The 15,464-nt window shown below is 37.6% G+C and overlaps 2 protein-coding genes across 8 annotated transcripts; both read right to left on the minus strand.

Annotated features, from left to right (window-relative positions):
* Positions 1-24: 24 nt before the first annotated feature.
* Positions 25-10,148, minus strand: LOC138184568 (uncharacterized). 5 transcript variants are annotated; one of them, XM_069122663.1, is made up of 7 exons: positions 9,692-10,148; positions 8,136-8,513; positions 6,543-6,707; positions 4,120-5,128; positions 2,625-3,717; positions 204-2,286; positions 25-116 (listed from the first exon to the last, which is right to left on the minus strand). In XM_069122663.1, exons 2-7 carry the CDS (start codon positions 8,276-8,278, stop codon positions 80-82), a joined length of 4,530 nt encoding a protein of 1,509 aa, XP_068978764.1. In that variant the 5' UTR covers positions 8,279-8,513; positions 9,692-10,148; the 3' UTR covers positions 25-79. The 5 variants fall into 5 exon arrangements, with proteins under 5 accessions (XP_068978764.1, XP_068978763.1, XP_068978766.1 ...); XM_069122662.1 differs by having other exon boundaries at positions 8,136-8,521; XM_069122665.1 differs by lacking the exon at positions 9,692-10,148 and adding an exon at positions 6,775-6,928 and having other exon boundaries at positions 8,136-8,214.
* Positions 10,149-10,567: 419 nt separating this feature from the next.
* LOC138183885 (coiled-coil domain-containing protein 142) lies at positions 10,568-15,421 on the minus strand. 3 transcript variants are annotated; one of them, XM_069121357.1, is made up of 13 exons: positions 14,820-15,421; positions 13,935-14,152; positions 13,740-13,872; positions 13,363-13,511; positions 13,097-13,284; positions 12,503-12,694; positions 12,280-12,419; positions 11,819-12,103; positions 11,591-11,707; positions 11,360-11,513; positions 11,186-11,303; positions 10,881-11,068; positions 10,568-10,796 (listed from the first exon to the last, which is right to left on the minus strand). In XM_069121357.1, exons 1-13 carry the CDS (start codon positions 14,988-14,990, stop codon positions 10,660-10,662), a joined length of 2,190 nt encoding a protein of 729 aa, XP_068977458.1. In that variant the 5' UTR covers positions 14,991-15,421; the 3' UTR covers positions 10,568-10,659. The 3 variants fall into 3 exon arrangements, with proteins under 3 accessions (XP_068977458.1, XP_068977459.1, XP_068977460.1); XM_069121358.1 differs by having other exon boundaries at positions 14,786-14,903; XM_069121359.1 differs by lacking the exon at positions 13,935-14,152 and having other exon boundaries at positions 14,820-14,940.
* Positions 15,422-15,464: the final 43 nt, after the last annotated feature.

Genomic DNA, 15,464 nt, shown 5'->3' on the forward strand with positions numbered 1-15,464 from the left:
ATTGTTGTTGTTGTTAATTAATTAGGATTAATGTTTCAAGCGCAATCATTGAAAAGGTACGTCAGTTCCAATGACACTCTCACTTTCCTTTTGATTCCTTCCTCCTATACTTATCTCTTTGTTAGCATGTAATAAAAGTTAATTTCTATAAATAATAAAATATATACAACAAGCATAATAAAAAGAAGTTGTAATTTCTTTACATGCGAATTTGAAGCCTTGATACCACAGTGAACACATGGAGCGAACTCGCAAGACAAGGAACAATTAACCAATTCGTAAGTTTTTTAGGATTATCTGATGATGATGATTCTGGTTTTGCGGCACTAATCATCAGTGCTGCGTGTTTCTGACTGTCGATGCCTTCTAAAGCATCTGAAATTGTTTTATTTATTCGTAAAGCGTATTGAATCCATTTTGTGGGCGGAGTCAAGCCTGAATTCACTGGTGGTTCAAGATCAGACAACTTGTCTTTAGCTTCGAACAAAATCCTCATCACATTCCCTGTTTCTAGCTGAGCTTCTTTCTTTAAACTATCCACTAGATCCTTCACTGTAAAATTCAACTTCGTTTGGAAGCTAATCCAATCAGCTGCAGTTTTGTTATTATAAGTATCCTTGACCAAACTCCTCAGAGCTGATATTTCGTTCTTCAGATCGGTGAAAGATTCGTTGAACATTTCGTGGAGGTCATCAAAGTTAAATCTATCTGTTGTATTCGCAGTATTAAGAATATTCATCACAGTATTGTTAATTTGTTTCTTAAAGTCGACCCATTCATCAGGAGGAATGACTGGTTCAATAAATTTAATATAATCAGATCTAGACGAGTCTTCAGATTTATTAAACTTAGCTTGGAGATTCGAAGAACTTTTATTTGGTTGTAATTTGCTTATTTCTGCGATCCATTCAGCCTTCATACTTCCAATTTCATCTTTTAACTTTGCGAAATCAGACTTAGTCTGATCTTTGAAAACAGCCCAAGCAATAGGATCAATCTCTGTTGGTTCCTTGCTCTGAATGTCCTGGATCACTTTACTTAAGGAATCGTTGACTTGAGCTCTGAATTGTAACCAATCGTCAGTCAAATTAGATAATTCCATATTACTAAATTTGGCTGCTGAAGAAGTTCCTAGATATTCACGTTGATAAATTTTATTTATGGTGGATAATGTTGTGAGTTCTATACGTGCTGGAGTGCTCTTGAAAGCAGAGAAACTTTTTATAATCTCATCCCCGTACATAGCCCATGCTGGATCAGGTGGTGGTGGCATTTCATTCTTAATCTTATTCACAGCATCGTTTACGGTCTTAATTATATCAGGTTTATAATTTATCCAATCGTCATTAGTATCTGATTTTCCCATGGCTAATTCAGTAGGAACTGTAGTAGACTTCCGACTATCGATCTTGTCCCTAAAAGCAGAAAGTCGGTCTTTAATATCATCTCCTAGAGTAGCCCAAGCTGGATCACTAGGGGGAGGCATATTGTCGCCTATATTCATAATGCTATCATCTAAAGAGGATATAATATTATCCTTAAAGTTTTTCCAATCAAAAATTGCTGAAATCTTCTTGATACTCGAAGTCCCTATTAATTTATTCTTATTCATCAAAGCTTGTTCTTGCTCTTTCTTCTTCGTCTCTAATTTCAGAGTAATATCTGCCTTCAAAGACGAGATCCGGTTCTTTAAATCAGCAAATTGATCGATAATATTCTGTTTAAAAGCTATCCATTTGGTCACTGCAGCTGGTCCACCACCCATCATCTGCATGGAATCATTCAATGATATTACCAGGTTATTTTTAAATATGATCCAATCTTGATACATATTTGGTGATCGTGGTGCTCTTAAAATAAAACTATCAGAATCCATTGATAATTTTTCCATGGACGTAGGATCATCTACCTGCAGGGGATGCAAACCAGATAGTTGGTTTTGAAGATCAGAGAATGTATCGTTTATGTAATTCTTGAAGGCTAACCAGTCAGTGTCCATCATAGTCCTAGAACTGTTGATATAGGTTACGACATCTCTGATTGTGTCATTAATATTGTTCTTTAAAAGCGTCCAATTGACTGGCATGAAAGGAACTTGTAATTTGGGGGATGTTGAGTTGTATTCCCTCCATGGTTCGAAGGATGGCCCTGGGATGTCTTCACAGGACATCATGGGGTTCTCTGCACTTATTGCTCGCATCACTTCCACCTGAGTTTGTATTACACCGTCGGAACAGTCACAGATCAACCTCGCCAATGAGGTTTTACGTAATTCTGTAAGCTGGTCTGAAAAAGGAAGAAGAATGGAAACGCATGAATAAATATTGCAATACAACATAAATTTATTATACATTGTGAAATTGCACGTGACAATCTTATCTAATCTTGTCTAAAAGTTTGGGGAAGTTTTATTGAAAAAAGGAAAATAACAAAAAATACAGTTATAAATTCCAGTCAAGTTTAAGGTACTTTGTTTTTTATTCAATAACTGTTTTGACCAATTAGTAATTGATAAAAAAATCTCTTCTTTTTAAAAATAATTTGATTCTAAAAAGATTAAGAACTTCCTCAGACATCTTAGTGCTCAGAATATAAATTTTAGGTATAATCAACAATTATCTTACCTTCTGTGAATGAATGCGGTTGTCCAGGCATTTCATACCAAAACCTATCCCCTTTCTGTAACCTAACAAATTGATCAGCGATCAGACACGTAAAAGTGGGACCAACGATACCACCAGCCCTAGGTAATTCAGCCAAAGCTCCAGTATATAAATCAATATCATAAATCGACCCATACAACGAGGAAATCTCTTGAAGGGCCTTCGGATCCAGGTGTCCTTCCAAATCAGAGAAACTTTTTAATTTCCCCAATCCACAATATTCCCTCCATTTAATGTAACCAGGAAGTCCATGATCCCTCCCACGCTGAATATTCAACGATACCAAATCCAAGCCACAGGGAACAGTAACATTAGCAATAGGATCTTCGAACAAGTGATTGGTCAATTGAGAAGTGACATGAGTAGATGACATCTGAATCATATTTCTCGTAGCTGAGGTGACTGAACTCTTCACTCCACCCTCTGCGTACAAACTATACGGATTAAATAACATTCTGTGCAGTTCTACATAAGAAGAGGTTCCTTCTTGCTCGTCAGTCATTTTCATTAAGCCAGGTAACAAAGTATGAGCAAACCTGAAGGCAGCTGCTGCAAAACTATTAGCTATACTTGGGTCAGTATTAGAGTCATCTACGGTCCATTGTCTATAGCCGGACCTGAGAGGCTTCAAATCACGTAAATTCGTTTCTTGCTCTCCTAAGATGATAGGTATGAATTCCTGATAGGTAATATGTTGCAGTTGAGCACCCACTATACGTCGAGACTCTTCGTATAGCGTTTCGTCATTCCAAGAAGGGTTGACCTTAGTCAACTGCTCGGTGATTCTATTGTGCTGTCGCGCCCAGAGCAGATGCATCGTCGTCAAGTGCAGGTTCTCGTTTGCCCTGGCATCGCCTGCTGCGAAGCAGTACCTGCCCCTCAACTTCTCAGTTTCACGATTACAGCCATCGTTAGGATTCATGCTAGGTGGTAAGAGAGTTCGATTGTCCGGAGTCAACTGCATCCTCAATCGACCGCCAGAAAATTCTCGCAACTTACGAGCTGTATCCTGATCAGATCCATAGATTGCTGAGCCATCAATAAACGCAGTCGCCTGTGCAAAATAATATATATTCACTTTGAAATATGAAAGGTTTGACTTTTTGGAATCAAAGAGAAACGAACAAGTATATTTAACAGTGTAATTTTGTTCCCATTGTCTAGATCACTATTGTGCGATATCATTATTACGGAGATAACGAATACGTCATTACGATCAAAACTCGCCTCATCGATGCGACGATAATCGAGTTAATTAACAACGCAACGCGCCGATCGCGCATTGTTCCAAGGGAATTTTTCATCCATCTCGATAGCAATTTCTCGTCGCCCTGTATCACGACTGACACCGTCCTTCGAATGGAATCTCATTATACGTCAAGAATTAATGCTCATAGCGTTAAAATGTTGATTTATGAGGACAAGCATTAAACTTTGAAACAATGGAAGTACACACCTGATTCAACTGTTGCCTAGGGCCCAGTTTGCACTGGGGTGCGGGTGCAGATCTGACGAAATCCATACACGTTCTCCCAGCTACATCGAAAACAGGATCTCCAGAAGAGACAGAAACAGGAAAACACTCAGGATGACCAACAGATGGTGGACAACAAGAAATAGAAGTACCATTGATACCCTGACTAATCGCAGTAGCGGTGATATCATGATCCAAAAATTGTCCATAAACAGCTAACATCACTGTGAAATGAGGATTGCTACTTGGTGAAGGCTTGTGAACCTTCAAACTAACTTCTCTTGCTGAGGGTAACTCGGCTCCTGTAGCTGCTCTACGAGGAGCTTCGACACCATCGGCATAGTTAGGCGCTAGAACTCTTCTGAATGGTGTCATGGTGGCTCCCCATTGCATTGGTCTGTTGCAACTTCCATCGAAGGTTCTATATTTATTAGATGGACATTCTGGGGTGGTGAGTTGCTTGCAAATACCCAGAAACTGCCAGCCTGCGTCGAAGAAGCTTCCAATAGCAGAGGATGCTCCAAAGATTGTCCTTGAACTTTCGATTCTTTTAGTCGCTGCAAGTTCTGCTACAGCCGCTAAAGCTAGTGTTCCAACACTCGTGCAAGTGCTTACTGCGTAACGATGCCTCATTTCAGGCGATGGTGAGGGTAGTGGAGACTTCAACGCAGTAACGTCTGCAAAAAGTCGCTCATTTACTGCTTGGCGACCTGCTTCCAGCCCTATCTTTATCTCATCGTCTGTTAATTTTGGCGTAGCGGTATCTTTCGTGTTTTTGTCAGACACAAAGATAGAATTAGAAGGTGGGACAATGGAAGGATTGCTGAAGAGGGTGTAGGACCCAGATCCAGGAGCAATGCCCAATTTTAAAGTGCTTGTGAGATTCATGGTAGACTCGGAAGAAGAGGTGGTGAAGTTTGGACCGACGTCTGTCATATCGTGGCTTACGGAGTAGCTTACTGTCACTATAAGGGCCATAGTGAAGATCGCTCTGAAATAAAAGTGCAACAAGAGCTTAAAGAGCTATATTTTGATAATTAGATATATTTTTTTATTCTTCATAGGCAAACTGGATTGTTTACATCCAAAGGTAAATTTTGTACTGTTCTAGAGCTTCTAAAACATATAAAAAGCTTCTGTGATATCGATGACTTTATTGAATTATACAGTCATTCGTTAAGTCAATTGCCTTTAACTTTTTTCAATAAAAATAAAAATTCGCTTCGAAGAAAAAGGATGAAATTTCGTCACTTAGCCTACAAAATGTTTAATTTGTCAAAAATGCATAGAAATTAAGATGGTCATCCTTCGATAATTCCTCGACAATTAAGATAGTTATTTTTCGATAAATTGTATAATAACAAAAAGCTATCAAAACAAACTTTCGTTTTAAGAATGGCGTTCAATACATAAATCATACGAATCGTAAAAGTGAATTTATCGAAGAAGCATCGATTTAAATACCACCAGGATGGAATAATATATCTTAGAAGGAGCTGTTTGAAAAGTTGTAGCAGTGGCCAACCGTATTGTCACCGTACAATCGCGCATGTAATCAAGGCCAGCATCACGTAACGCTAATCAGCCTACGCGCAAGACGCCGAGTTTCATGCAAGACTGTTTGTACTTCGTAAACGAATTGCAAGGTGTTTTACTCTGCAAATGAGATATGAGATAAGGGCGAGCTGTTGTTCTTAATGCTCGTTTGTGTCACGGAAAATCTCCAAACAACGGAAGTTTCTACACGTATAATCCACTGTCTTATTGTCTGAGGCTATTTAAGTGAATATATTGAAATTTGAAAGCTTGTAAAATGAAACAAAGTGGATGATTTCTAATGAGCAAGACAGAATTGCCCCATGATGAACCTGTCGTAAACCCGTCTCACGTGTTCGAGTTACGCCCAGACGAAACCGCAGCATAGAAACCGCGGTTTCGTTGTTGCACGGATCCACTTTACTGCGATATAATCTGAAAACTCTCTAAAAAGTTAGGATCGAATCAGATATATAGACTGCAGCTAATCATTTTACAAATGTTATTCGTCGAAAGTATCAACAATCTACGAATAATCAAATGGACCGAAATCGAAAAACATAACAGAAACGCAAGATGAAAGATGTCAAATTAACATCGCACGAAACAGGACGACGTCGTTCTCGTACGACAAAAATACCGTACATATAATCGACGAATAATCAAAATTTGAATCTCGATCAAAAGATAAAAGATGAGACTACATCAAACCAAATCGAACTATATTATTTTCTATATGATTTTAAATATTATTTTTCATTTCTACTCATTTGATAAAAATCACAAGGTGCGCGAGATTCAAACTGGAAGCGCAAGAACACAAACAATGACAACAGGATAGAAGCAAAGACGATGGAAATGTGACTCACACCGCGATCGTGTACGTGAAACATCGTAGCCGCAGCCGTCGCCTCCTGTGATGGGAATAAAATGGCAACGCGTCATGCACGTAGTACACTCTGGCTGGCTTGTCGCCGGTCAACGAGGTCTTCTCCGAGGAAAGCATTCCTGGTTGCACGCGTTCCAAGACCGAACTGAAACGATCGGCCGGTCAGGCGGTGGTTCGAGGTGAGCGATGATTTTACGTAAGTATCCGCTTACGGTGGGGACTCGATGCACAATGGTTTTTTCCCTACACGAAGTGACGATGGTAATGGTCGGTGTACTAGTGAACTCGTACAGCGTTCCTTTATGTGGATTCCGAATCGAAAATGCGCTCAGAAGTCGTCTCAACCGTCCCGGACAAAAGGGTTAACTTGGAAAATTCAATTATCTCGGTATCGTGCGGTATCATAAAAAATTGATGAATTCCTAATTGTTGTTCCCTTCGTTTTATTATCGAATAAAACTCTCTTGCGCAATAATTTGCTAGTTAATACTATTAGTAAATTGACAAACTACTGGTTGTAAATTATGATACTCCTTTTTATAATTTTAAAGTTTTACGTCAAAAAAGGTAATCAGTTAATTGGTAATTTGTAAAATTTGTTTGTAAAGCTTTATTTGATTTCTAAATTTGTTGCTATTATAGAAGAAAATGTATTATTACTGGTAATTTTTGATTCGTGATTTGTACAATGTCATTAGTAATATTGGTTTAATTGTGCAATTTTAATTAATTATATGAATATTTTTAAGTAAAAGGTTTTTATATTGTTTATTTGATTGTGATTGATTATGTATGCCTCATCCGCATGTTATTTGTTTAAACGACTGGTTGCATCGCATCACGCGTGCAAGGTAGCCTTCTCTTGTAATTATATAAACACGCTTAATTACAGACGCAAATTCTTAATGCTTTCGAATACTGGATTGGCATCGTCCAGTTGCAAATCGCATCTTATAATACATGCAAAGCATCGAACATTCCAGCGACTGGCAATAATACGCTTATCATCCCTACTGGAAAACTATTCCAATCCAATCCGATATAAAAAGATACACTCTGACAAATAAAAAATTGTTTATGACAATTTTTGTTAAAATTGCATGAATAAAGAAATACGAAGAATAAGAAGATCCAATAGATCACACAAATAAAGGAGTGTTCATGTTTTCTTTCCAAAAAAATGATAAAAATTAAGTCACACTAACAAAGGAATGTTAAACGATACAAAGAATAAAGATAGTTTACACTCATACTCTAACCTTTCTATAATTTTAACAGGTTTCTTTATCTTTTTAAAGAAAGAAGTAAAGAAATATGGGAATATTAAGAAATACCTTCACTAGAGAGAACTTGTCCCGTACTTCAATTTTCAGATATTTTCAACGACCATCCCCATCTCTTTAAAGAGAAGAATAAAGAAATAAGAAAATATTAAAAAACAGAGAATTCCTTCTCATACTTCTTTCGATCTCTCAGTATTTCCAACATCTCTCCACATCTTTTTAAGAAGAAAAAGATAAAGAAATATAAGACAAGCAAGGTCTTTTTTTCTGGAGAATATAGGAAGACTTACATTACAGCGGCGCAGATGCAGCACTGAAACTGTCTGATTCGAGTCTTCCGGGTCCTCAGCAGGCTCGCGAATTCCACGTAGTCCGGGGAATCTAGAGGTCTCGTGAGCGACGTCCTTTCATTAACTCCTCTATCCGCGTACATGGTCCGAACGACAATATCTCACTGGCGAACGACAAAAAGAAATCTCGAGGAAAATACTCGAAGTGTGTTGATGATCACAATGGCGAACAGAAGTGAACTGGCGTGGACAACTGGCGAGTTTCGCAGCTCGACTCCGTTCGGTTCGAGTCGACTCGGTTTACCGCGGAGGAATCGATGCAAATCGGAACTTCCTGTCCTCTTGGGCACAACAAGATGCTTTCTGTCGCTCTCTACGCTGCATCCCTTCGTCAGAAAGTTATTAATGCTATTTCTCATTGTTTGAGAACGTTGAAAAATATTATTACCTTTAACTTTAATTCTTTAATCATGAAGATGGAAGATTGTGATATTTATTAATATTATCATCGAATTCAAAAATTATAATAAGATCCATCTTGTATCAACATCAAGATTCGAGAAATTTAGAGATGAAAAAATATATGAAAAGTATATAATATGTAAAAATATGTAAAATATACCGAAAATAGAATATTTATGATGATATTCAGTACGGGAAACGAACTCAACTACCATTTCTATAGTTGTGTATACAAGAATCACATGACAGGATCGATACTCACTTTTGCCCAAAAAATTGTAAAAACTACAGACGGATGAAAAATGGAATAGCATTAAACAGGCTCTAACTCGATGGTGAAACGCGATACGAACGATACTGGTCTCGATATAGTGATGAAGTATCATATAAATTTCCAAACACCTGAACGTTTCAAAATCCACCACTATACGAAATCATTCTAACGCAATCAATCAAATTCTAGAATATTCGAAAATCACAAAAGCTCACTCCTAAACTTACTCGCGCACCAAGAATTGGAAAAATTCGAATTGCTACGAATTAGGATCGTAAACGCATGAATAATGTCGAAAGAAGGAAACGAACGCGTAAAAGTTTCTAAATAGGTTATTAACGTAATACCAGCGGGGGCAACGGTCGAAAATAAAGGTAATTAAATCGGGATTATTCTTATCATCCGCAAATCCTCACATTTAAGCAATTCAAGCAAGTGAGTCAAGCAAGTTCGAACGCCTTGACGGGCCACTGCTATCGAAATATCTATTATCCCGCGAGCGTTCTATGCTTTGCGCGCTATACATTATACATACAGTGCACTAGCTATGCAAGTTGACCGATTCGTGTTACATAAGAAGAATCGAGGATCGACGAACTAGAATGAAATACTAGTCGCCTCGTCTCATTTTTATCCTGCGATGTCTATGGGTCGAAGTCGAGAAGCGGAACTTCGTTTCGAAAAAGATTATCGACATCTTTGCATCTTAAAATAGCGATAATCTACATTATAATAATTAAAAATGTAACTTAGGAAGACATCAAAGAAATACACGACCAATTTCAAAACCGCTTATATCGTCAAAACTATCTATACTCACGTTTTCACGAGCATTGGTACATTTCCAGAAACGATTATTAGCGAAGCAACGCGATGAACACGAGTATTTCCGCAGTAGGTGAGGAAAAATCGATTTATCAGTGATAATCGTGGGAAATCCGATGGCCTGCTGTCACGTGTCGAATCGACGATCAACCCAAGCAACGGGCTCCCTGTTGATTATCCACCTCCTCTCTGCATAGCTAGGCAGTAATTATGAAAGCGGCTGAACTGGCACATCGATCGTCGTGCATCCACCGCTAATTACAATCTTCGACGCGTCGTAAACGTGACAGGGTGTAATTAACCGAGTCCTTCCGTCGATCAAATACGAAAATCAACGGACCAACGATAATCTAGACCGTTTCATCACGGTAGACCTAAAAAAAAGCTTTGCGTTAGATTCCAAAGCAAAGACTCGACTAATTTCCAACAGGCCGTCAAGAGTCAATAGTTCAGCTAATTAAATCTTATACAACGTATTGTCCCTTATTATTTCGTAACGTATGGAGATGCGTAACGTAATACGTGACGTGCGAAGGTTTGCCGAAAGGTTTCCTTCCCGTTGACGGGCTTCGCAGACGCATAACTCGCTTGAATTCGCGCCGGGGATCTTCCGGCTTTGTTGAAACAATACGCGCGCGGAATTAGCCTATATGCGTTACGTAATTCGTCCGTAATATTACAGTTGCATTCAGATACTCGATATTCCTATTCAAGTTTAAATGAAAAATGAAAGAGCAAGCGCGTAAAATAACGAAGACAAACACAAAAACCTACTAAAACGACTAGAATAAGCTGATGAGACATCTATCTTTAAGTCGATTTAATAAAGATTATAGCAAGTTGATTTAGTTGATTAGTTATTATATTATTATAGTATAGTTGGTTTGGAAACGAGTAAGCTGGGTCTAAATATTAAAATCTTATGATTATTTTCATATAATAAATTCGTTAAAATGGTTTTGGTCATTCGGTGCAACAAAAGTTGTATCTTTTCGAGGCACGAAGCTCCAGCCATTGTTCCTGGTTGGGGACGTACATTTCCGCTGGCATGCGTTCCAATCCCGGAGATTCGGGCGATCCACGTTCGTTTGTTCTTCTGGCTGAAACATTAGGTAGAGTAAAAGATCTTTTCTTACCATTTCGAATTCAAGTCGCCCTAATTTTATGATAATTCTATTTCGTACTGAGTCTTTTACGCATAGAAATAGCCTCGCCAGGATGTCGAAGAAGCAATCGACCCACTCCTTCACATCGTCGCAGCACTTCGTTTTTCAAAAGATGATCTCGTACATTCTGAGAAATAATCGGGCAATTTGTCACCCATTTCGATACGTACGCGAAGTCCGTAAGCAATTGCAACGCACCATATTTGCTAAAAGATATTTTTAAAAATGTAAAATCTAATTTATATCGTATCGTGTTTCTATTTCGCTTCTTCTTGTCACTTTTTTTTACCGGAAATAAAGATCAGGATCAGCTGACGATTTACCTAAATTTAATACGGTGCAGATAGATGTAATCCAGCCATGCCTCGCACATAATTTTCAGAATCATATTCGACGTCTCGGGGTCTTCAATAACTTCTAACACCGGAAGCAATACTTTCTCTGCGGAATAGACAGCTTTAGAGAATCAAGCGTACGTGTAAGAGGGATTTGCTTACCGAAATAAGTCTCTACGTAAAGACTAGCAGTCACTGGAGCAATGTCGCTCCCTTTCCTCCAGTAACTTGACCGTGGAAAACACATGTGTAGATTCGCTAGGCTGACCACGCGGCAGATTTTTGCCAGAATTTCTACACACTTTCCGGAACACTTCTGTGGAAAAACAACAGGAAGTATATAAAAGCAGAAACCTCAGCAGAGCTGCCGAACACTTACAAATCATCGCTTACCTGGAGTAAATCTATGTTGACATTTACTTCAGACACGATTTTCGCTCTCATTTTCGCGCAAACATATACCTGAACACTCACAGAATCCGTTGACAATGTACTCGTATGATCAGCCAGCTGAAACATAGAAAATAATTTAACACAGTGTAAAAACTTTTGATGAAGAAAATTATACGTTAAAGAAGAATATTAAAAAATAACTAGTTGTTTAATGAGCCTAAGCTTTACCTTTAAATATGAAAGTTCTTCGAGACAGTTCACTATGTCACCTTTTACCAAAAGAAAGAACACGTCCAGTTCCCATGTATGAGCTATGATTTTCGCCTCCTGCACAATCCATAGTCTCGCTGTATGTACCGAATGATCTAATCGATGGAGGATGACGATCTGTTCCGATAGTGGTAACTCTATCAATGGTGCTCCTATCACCCATTCACCGCCTGCCTCGCATTCGTTGCTCAACCTAACGAGCAGTTGGAACAATTCTACGAACATTTGGCCCGTGTCAGACACCTGGAAATTCACACAAACCCTTTTGAATCATTCTATGTGTTGGGATTAGGAAGGCATGGTATGTAGCATTTTAATTTGTAGAGTACCCGATCGCTAAACCTAAACACTATGTATAAACGCAATTTATTAATATTATTTTATTCTTGAGTATTTTTTTTAATAAAAAGAGAACTTACCTCCGTGAAGGAAGCTTTCGACTGACATTTAAAAGCTGATGTATAAGCCAGTCTAAAGAACTGATCCCATTCTGTAATCGTGGCGTGGTAACCAAGTGCATCACAAAGATTCTGTAACGCTGGTCTCACCGTCTGTGGTACTAAAATTTTAATAAATATACGTAATTGCTTTTTTTACGTGAAACTTTTAAGTGCGTGTTTCATATTGATATTTCTTTTATACCATGATTCCTCCGGATGAATTGACTAAGCCAGTCTTTAAGCTGCTGTGCTCCATGATTATGACGAGTAGCCAGAGCCTCCGAAGACCACCAGAGAACCACGTGATCCAGAATACCTGATAGAGCGCCCCACGCAACTTCTTGATAATAATTCTTCACCTTCTTTATCGCACTGCTTCTCAATCTTGTCTCGCCTTTCACGACCGTGAATATTTTATAATGTTTCACGGATTGGTAATTTCAATGTTGGTGGTTTCAATGTCAGACGGATTGGTAATTAAGAATGAAATTTAATCCGCAAGCACAGGAGGCTAGGTCCGATTAATTCTGACACATACAGTCAGGGAGAATTCGACGAAATATTCGTCATTAATTACTATCTAAACTGTATTTCTCTGTTACTACTCTATTAAACTACATAAGCAATTTTATTTTTTAAGTGAATTTCATTATCACGTAAAGGTAAAAATTCTTTTTATTTAAACCTACACTTTGTTGCTGTAAAATAAAGTTCTAATTCATTCGATACACGTGATAAAAATGGCCACACCTGCGCCAGGCAAGAGTTAAACAATGAAAAAGATTTTCTTGTTTACCTTTGCTAGTTTTTAACGCATCAGTGCCAAATAATTTCGGTGAAACATCTTGCACGACGTTTAACAGCCTCAGTACCTGTTCATTTTGAGTATTGACTAATGTCTGAATGCTCTCAATATTTGATACCTCCAACTCCGTTCTCGACGTGGAACTTTCGATCGGCGGCGTTAAATGTCTCGTAAGCGCTCTGCGAAACAATTTTTCGTGAAATACGCGACAAAAATAGAATAGTCTTTTATACTAATTTAATACTGGCTGCCCTGACCGATAAATCTCGATACTCGAATTTTCGGAAACGTCAGCGTCACCAGATATTGTCGTAGAGGGATCGGTTTTCTCGCGGGGCTTGTAATTTGCTAAAAGGCAGTCAATGAGTTCGTGGCAAGATTCTTCCGCTCTATTTTTGGCCAGCATCTGGAATCAAGTCGTAGATCATTTATTGTTCGAACTTTGATCTAGAAAATCAATCGAACAATCTATCGACTTAACTTCTAATATCATTCTATTCGTTTTGTCGAATTTGTGCCAAGAAATTCACGATTTCGTTCGTTGGAAATTTGAAACACTATAGGTTTCAGAAAGAAAAATTAAACGAACGAAATTTTCGTAGTGATGTAGTACAATTTTGAGAAAAACTTTCACCTGCAATATTCGAGTAACGGATATCTTCTTCATTGGTTCCAGTATATAAGGACAATCATTACAGAATACGCTTGTTGAAGGTCCAGAAACCTCGATATCCATGTCTAATACATCGTTATAAATGTTCACCAACCTAAAACCGATAGGTTTTTATTAGTCGAATGAAAATTCAACGTACGGCCCTACGGTATTCACCTAAAAATAATCCTAAGCAACTCGTCACTCTTACAATCGACGATTTCGTTTATCAAATTGCAAGTGAACCTTACGAGTACGTTCAATTTTCGTTTTAATATCGTCAAGAAATGACGCATCTTATACTTGTAAATCGGATGTGTACTAAGGCTCGTCGTACTGATCGATTTGTACCCTTTCGTTATCTCTTCTAGATCGTTTGCAACTCTCTTATATACCTGTATATAAAATACAAATAAAAATTAGTTCAATTCAATACAAAGATAATTTGACAATCATCATAATTATTTGTGAATATACTGCGGATATTTACGCAATTTTATAAATTAATTTTGATTGACTAAAGAAATAAAACCTAAATAGAGAATTCAAATCGAATCTAAAATTCGGTTCATCTACTAGATGTTATAACATAAATTGGATGTTATATATATTTTTACATATTATATGCGTTCTGTGCATTTTTGAACCTTTAAATTTTCCATAAATGCATGAACATTTGTAGTCTATTCGTGAAGGAATAGAAGTACCTTTTTACCTAAATTATTCTTTATTTACGAAAAATTTCAAGGATCTTACGAAACCATCTTTATGAAACTTCATTTATACTAAAAATATTAATGCTATAAAATAATAGAAATTTTCTCAACGATATGAAAATAGAAAATAAAATTTCAATTCTTTCTTTTTGGATATAGAACAAAAAAAGCAGAGAACACTTTATTTAATTCGAGCAGCTTCCGTAGAAATATCTTTCATTCACGACAACAAAGGGCATATTGCATTAAGCAGGCTAATTTCATTAATCGTACGGTTCATAATGAGAAATTAAACTACGGCCAGTACTTTACCATGGAAAAACATATAAAGACTCATGTTTCGCACCTCGAATTCACAAGTCTGTGAATCTGTGATGTCCTGGATGATTAAGGCTATGGATTCAATAAGATTGTCTATGCTCTCTGTAACCATCGACGAGTTGAGAAACCATTTCACGAGAACGTCGCCTGGAGGTGGCAGCCACTTGCCGATATTTACTCTGTAATTGGTATCCATGTGGCTAAGCTTCCACTAGCGAAAATTTATATGTATCAACTCCTCTTTCAATCGATCATTCGGAAAACCATATCGTTTTTATCGCTCATCATACATGTACTATGTACCACAGTCGTTTTGACTCCTTTGGAATGCAAACACATTATTTTCTAAATCGTAGCCAAATGTAATAATTCCAAATCGAACGTCTTTTAGAGGATGATGATTAAAAATTCATTGTAAATAATTCCTTAAGAAGCTGATTGAATTTTCCTGGTAATCTTTCGATTCCACCGAATCACAAAACTGTCTTGCGAACTATGAGATTATTCACAGATATTTCAGATAGAAAAACAATCAAAAATACTTAGACAAAGAATGTTGAAATGTTAAAGGATAGAAGTTGAACTAGGAAATCTTATCGCATGGCAAAGTAGTCGTATGTAATCTGAGTAGAGTTGCCAGGGGAACGCCTAACGACTGACAGTCCGTGTC

The sequence above is a fragment of the Bombus flavifrons genome, chromosome 10, assembly GCF_040668555.2.
Source record: "Bombus flavifrons isolate JBK064 chromosome 10, iyBomFlav1_principal, whole genome shotgun sequence".
Classification (NCBI taxonomy): Eukaryota; Metazoa; Arthropoda; class Insecta; order Hymenoptera; family Apidae; genus Bombus; species Bombus flavifrons.

Excerpts from the sequence above, each read along its gene's own strand:
- LOC138184568 (XM_069122663.1), bottom strand. The coding sequence starts at position 8,278 with ATGTACGCGGATAGAGGAGTTAATGAAAGGACGTCGCTCACGAGACCT. Across the intron at positions 6,708-8,135 it reads TGCATCTGCGCCGCTGTAAT|TTCGGTCTTGGAACGCGTGC; the intron begins GTAAGTCTTCCT and ends CGATCGTTTCAG. Across the intron at positions 117-203 it reads TCAAGGCTTCAAATTCGCAT|AGATAAGTATAGGAGGAAGG; the intron begins GTAAAGAAATTA and ends ATGCTAACAAAG.
- LOC138183885 (XM_069121357.1), bottom strand. The coding sequence starts at position 14,990 with ATGGATACCAATTACAGAGTAAATATCGGCAAGTGGCTGCCACCTCCA. Across the intron at positions 13,512-13,739 it reads CCGTTACTCGAATATTGCAG|ATGCTGGCCAAAAATAGAGC; the intron begins GTGAAAGTTTTT and ends ACTTGATTCCAG. Across the intron at positions 12,420-12,502 it reads ATTCATCCGGAGGAATCATG|TACCACAGACGGTGAGACCA; the intron begins GTATAAAAGAAA and ends TTAAAATTTTAG.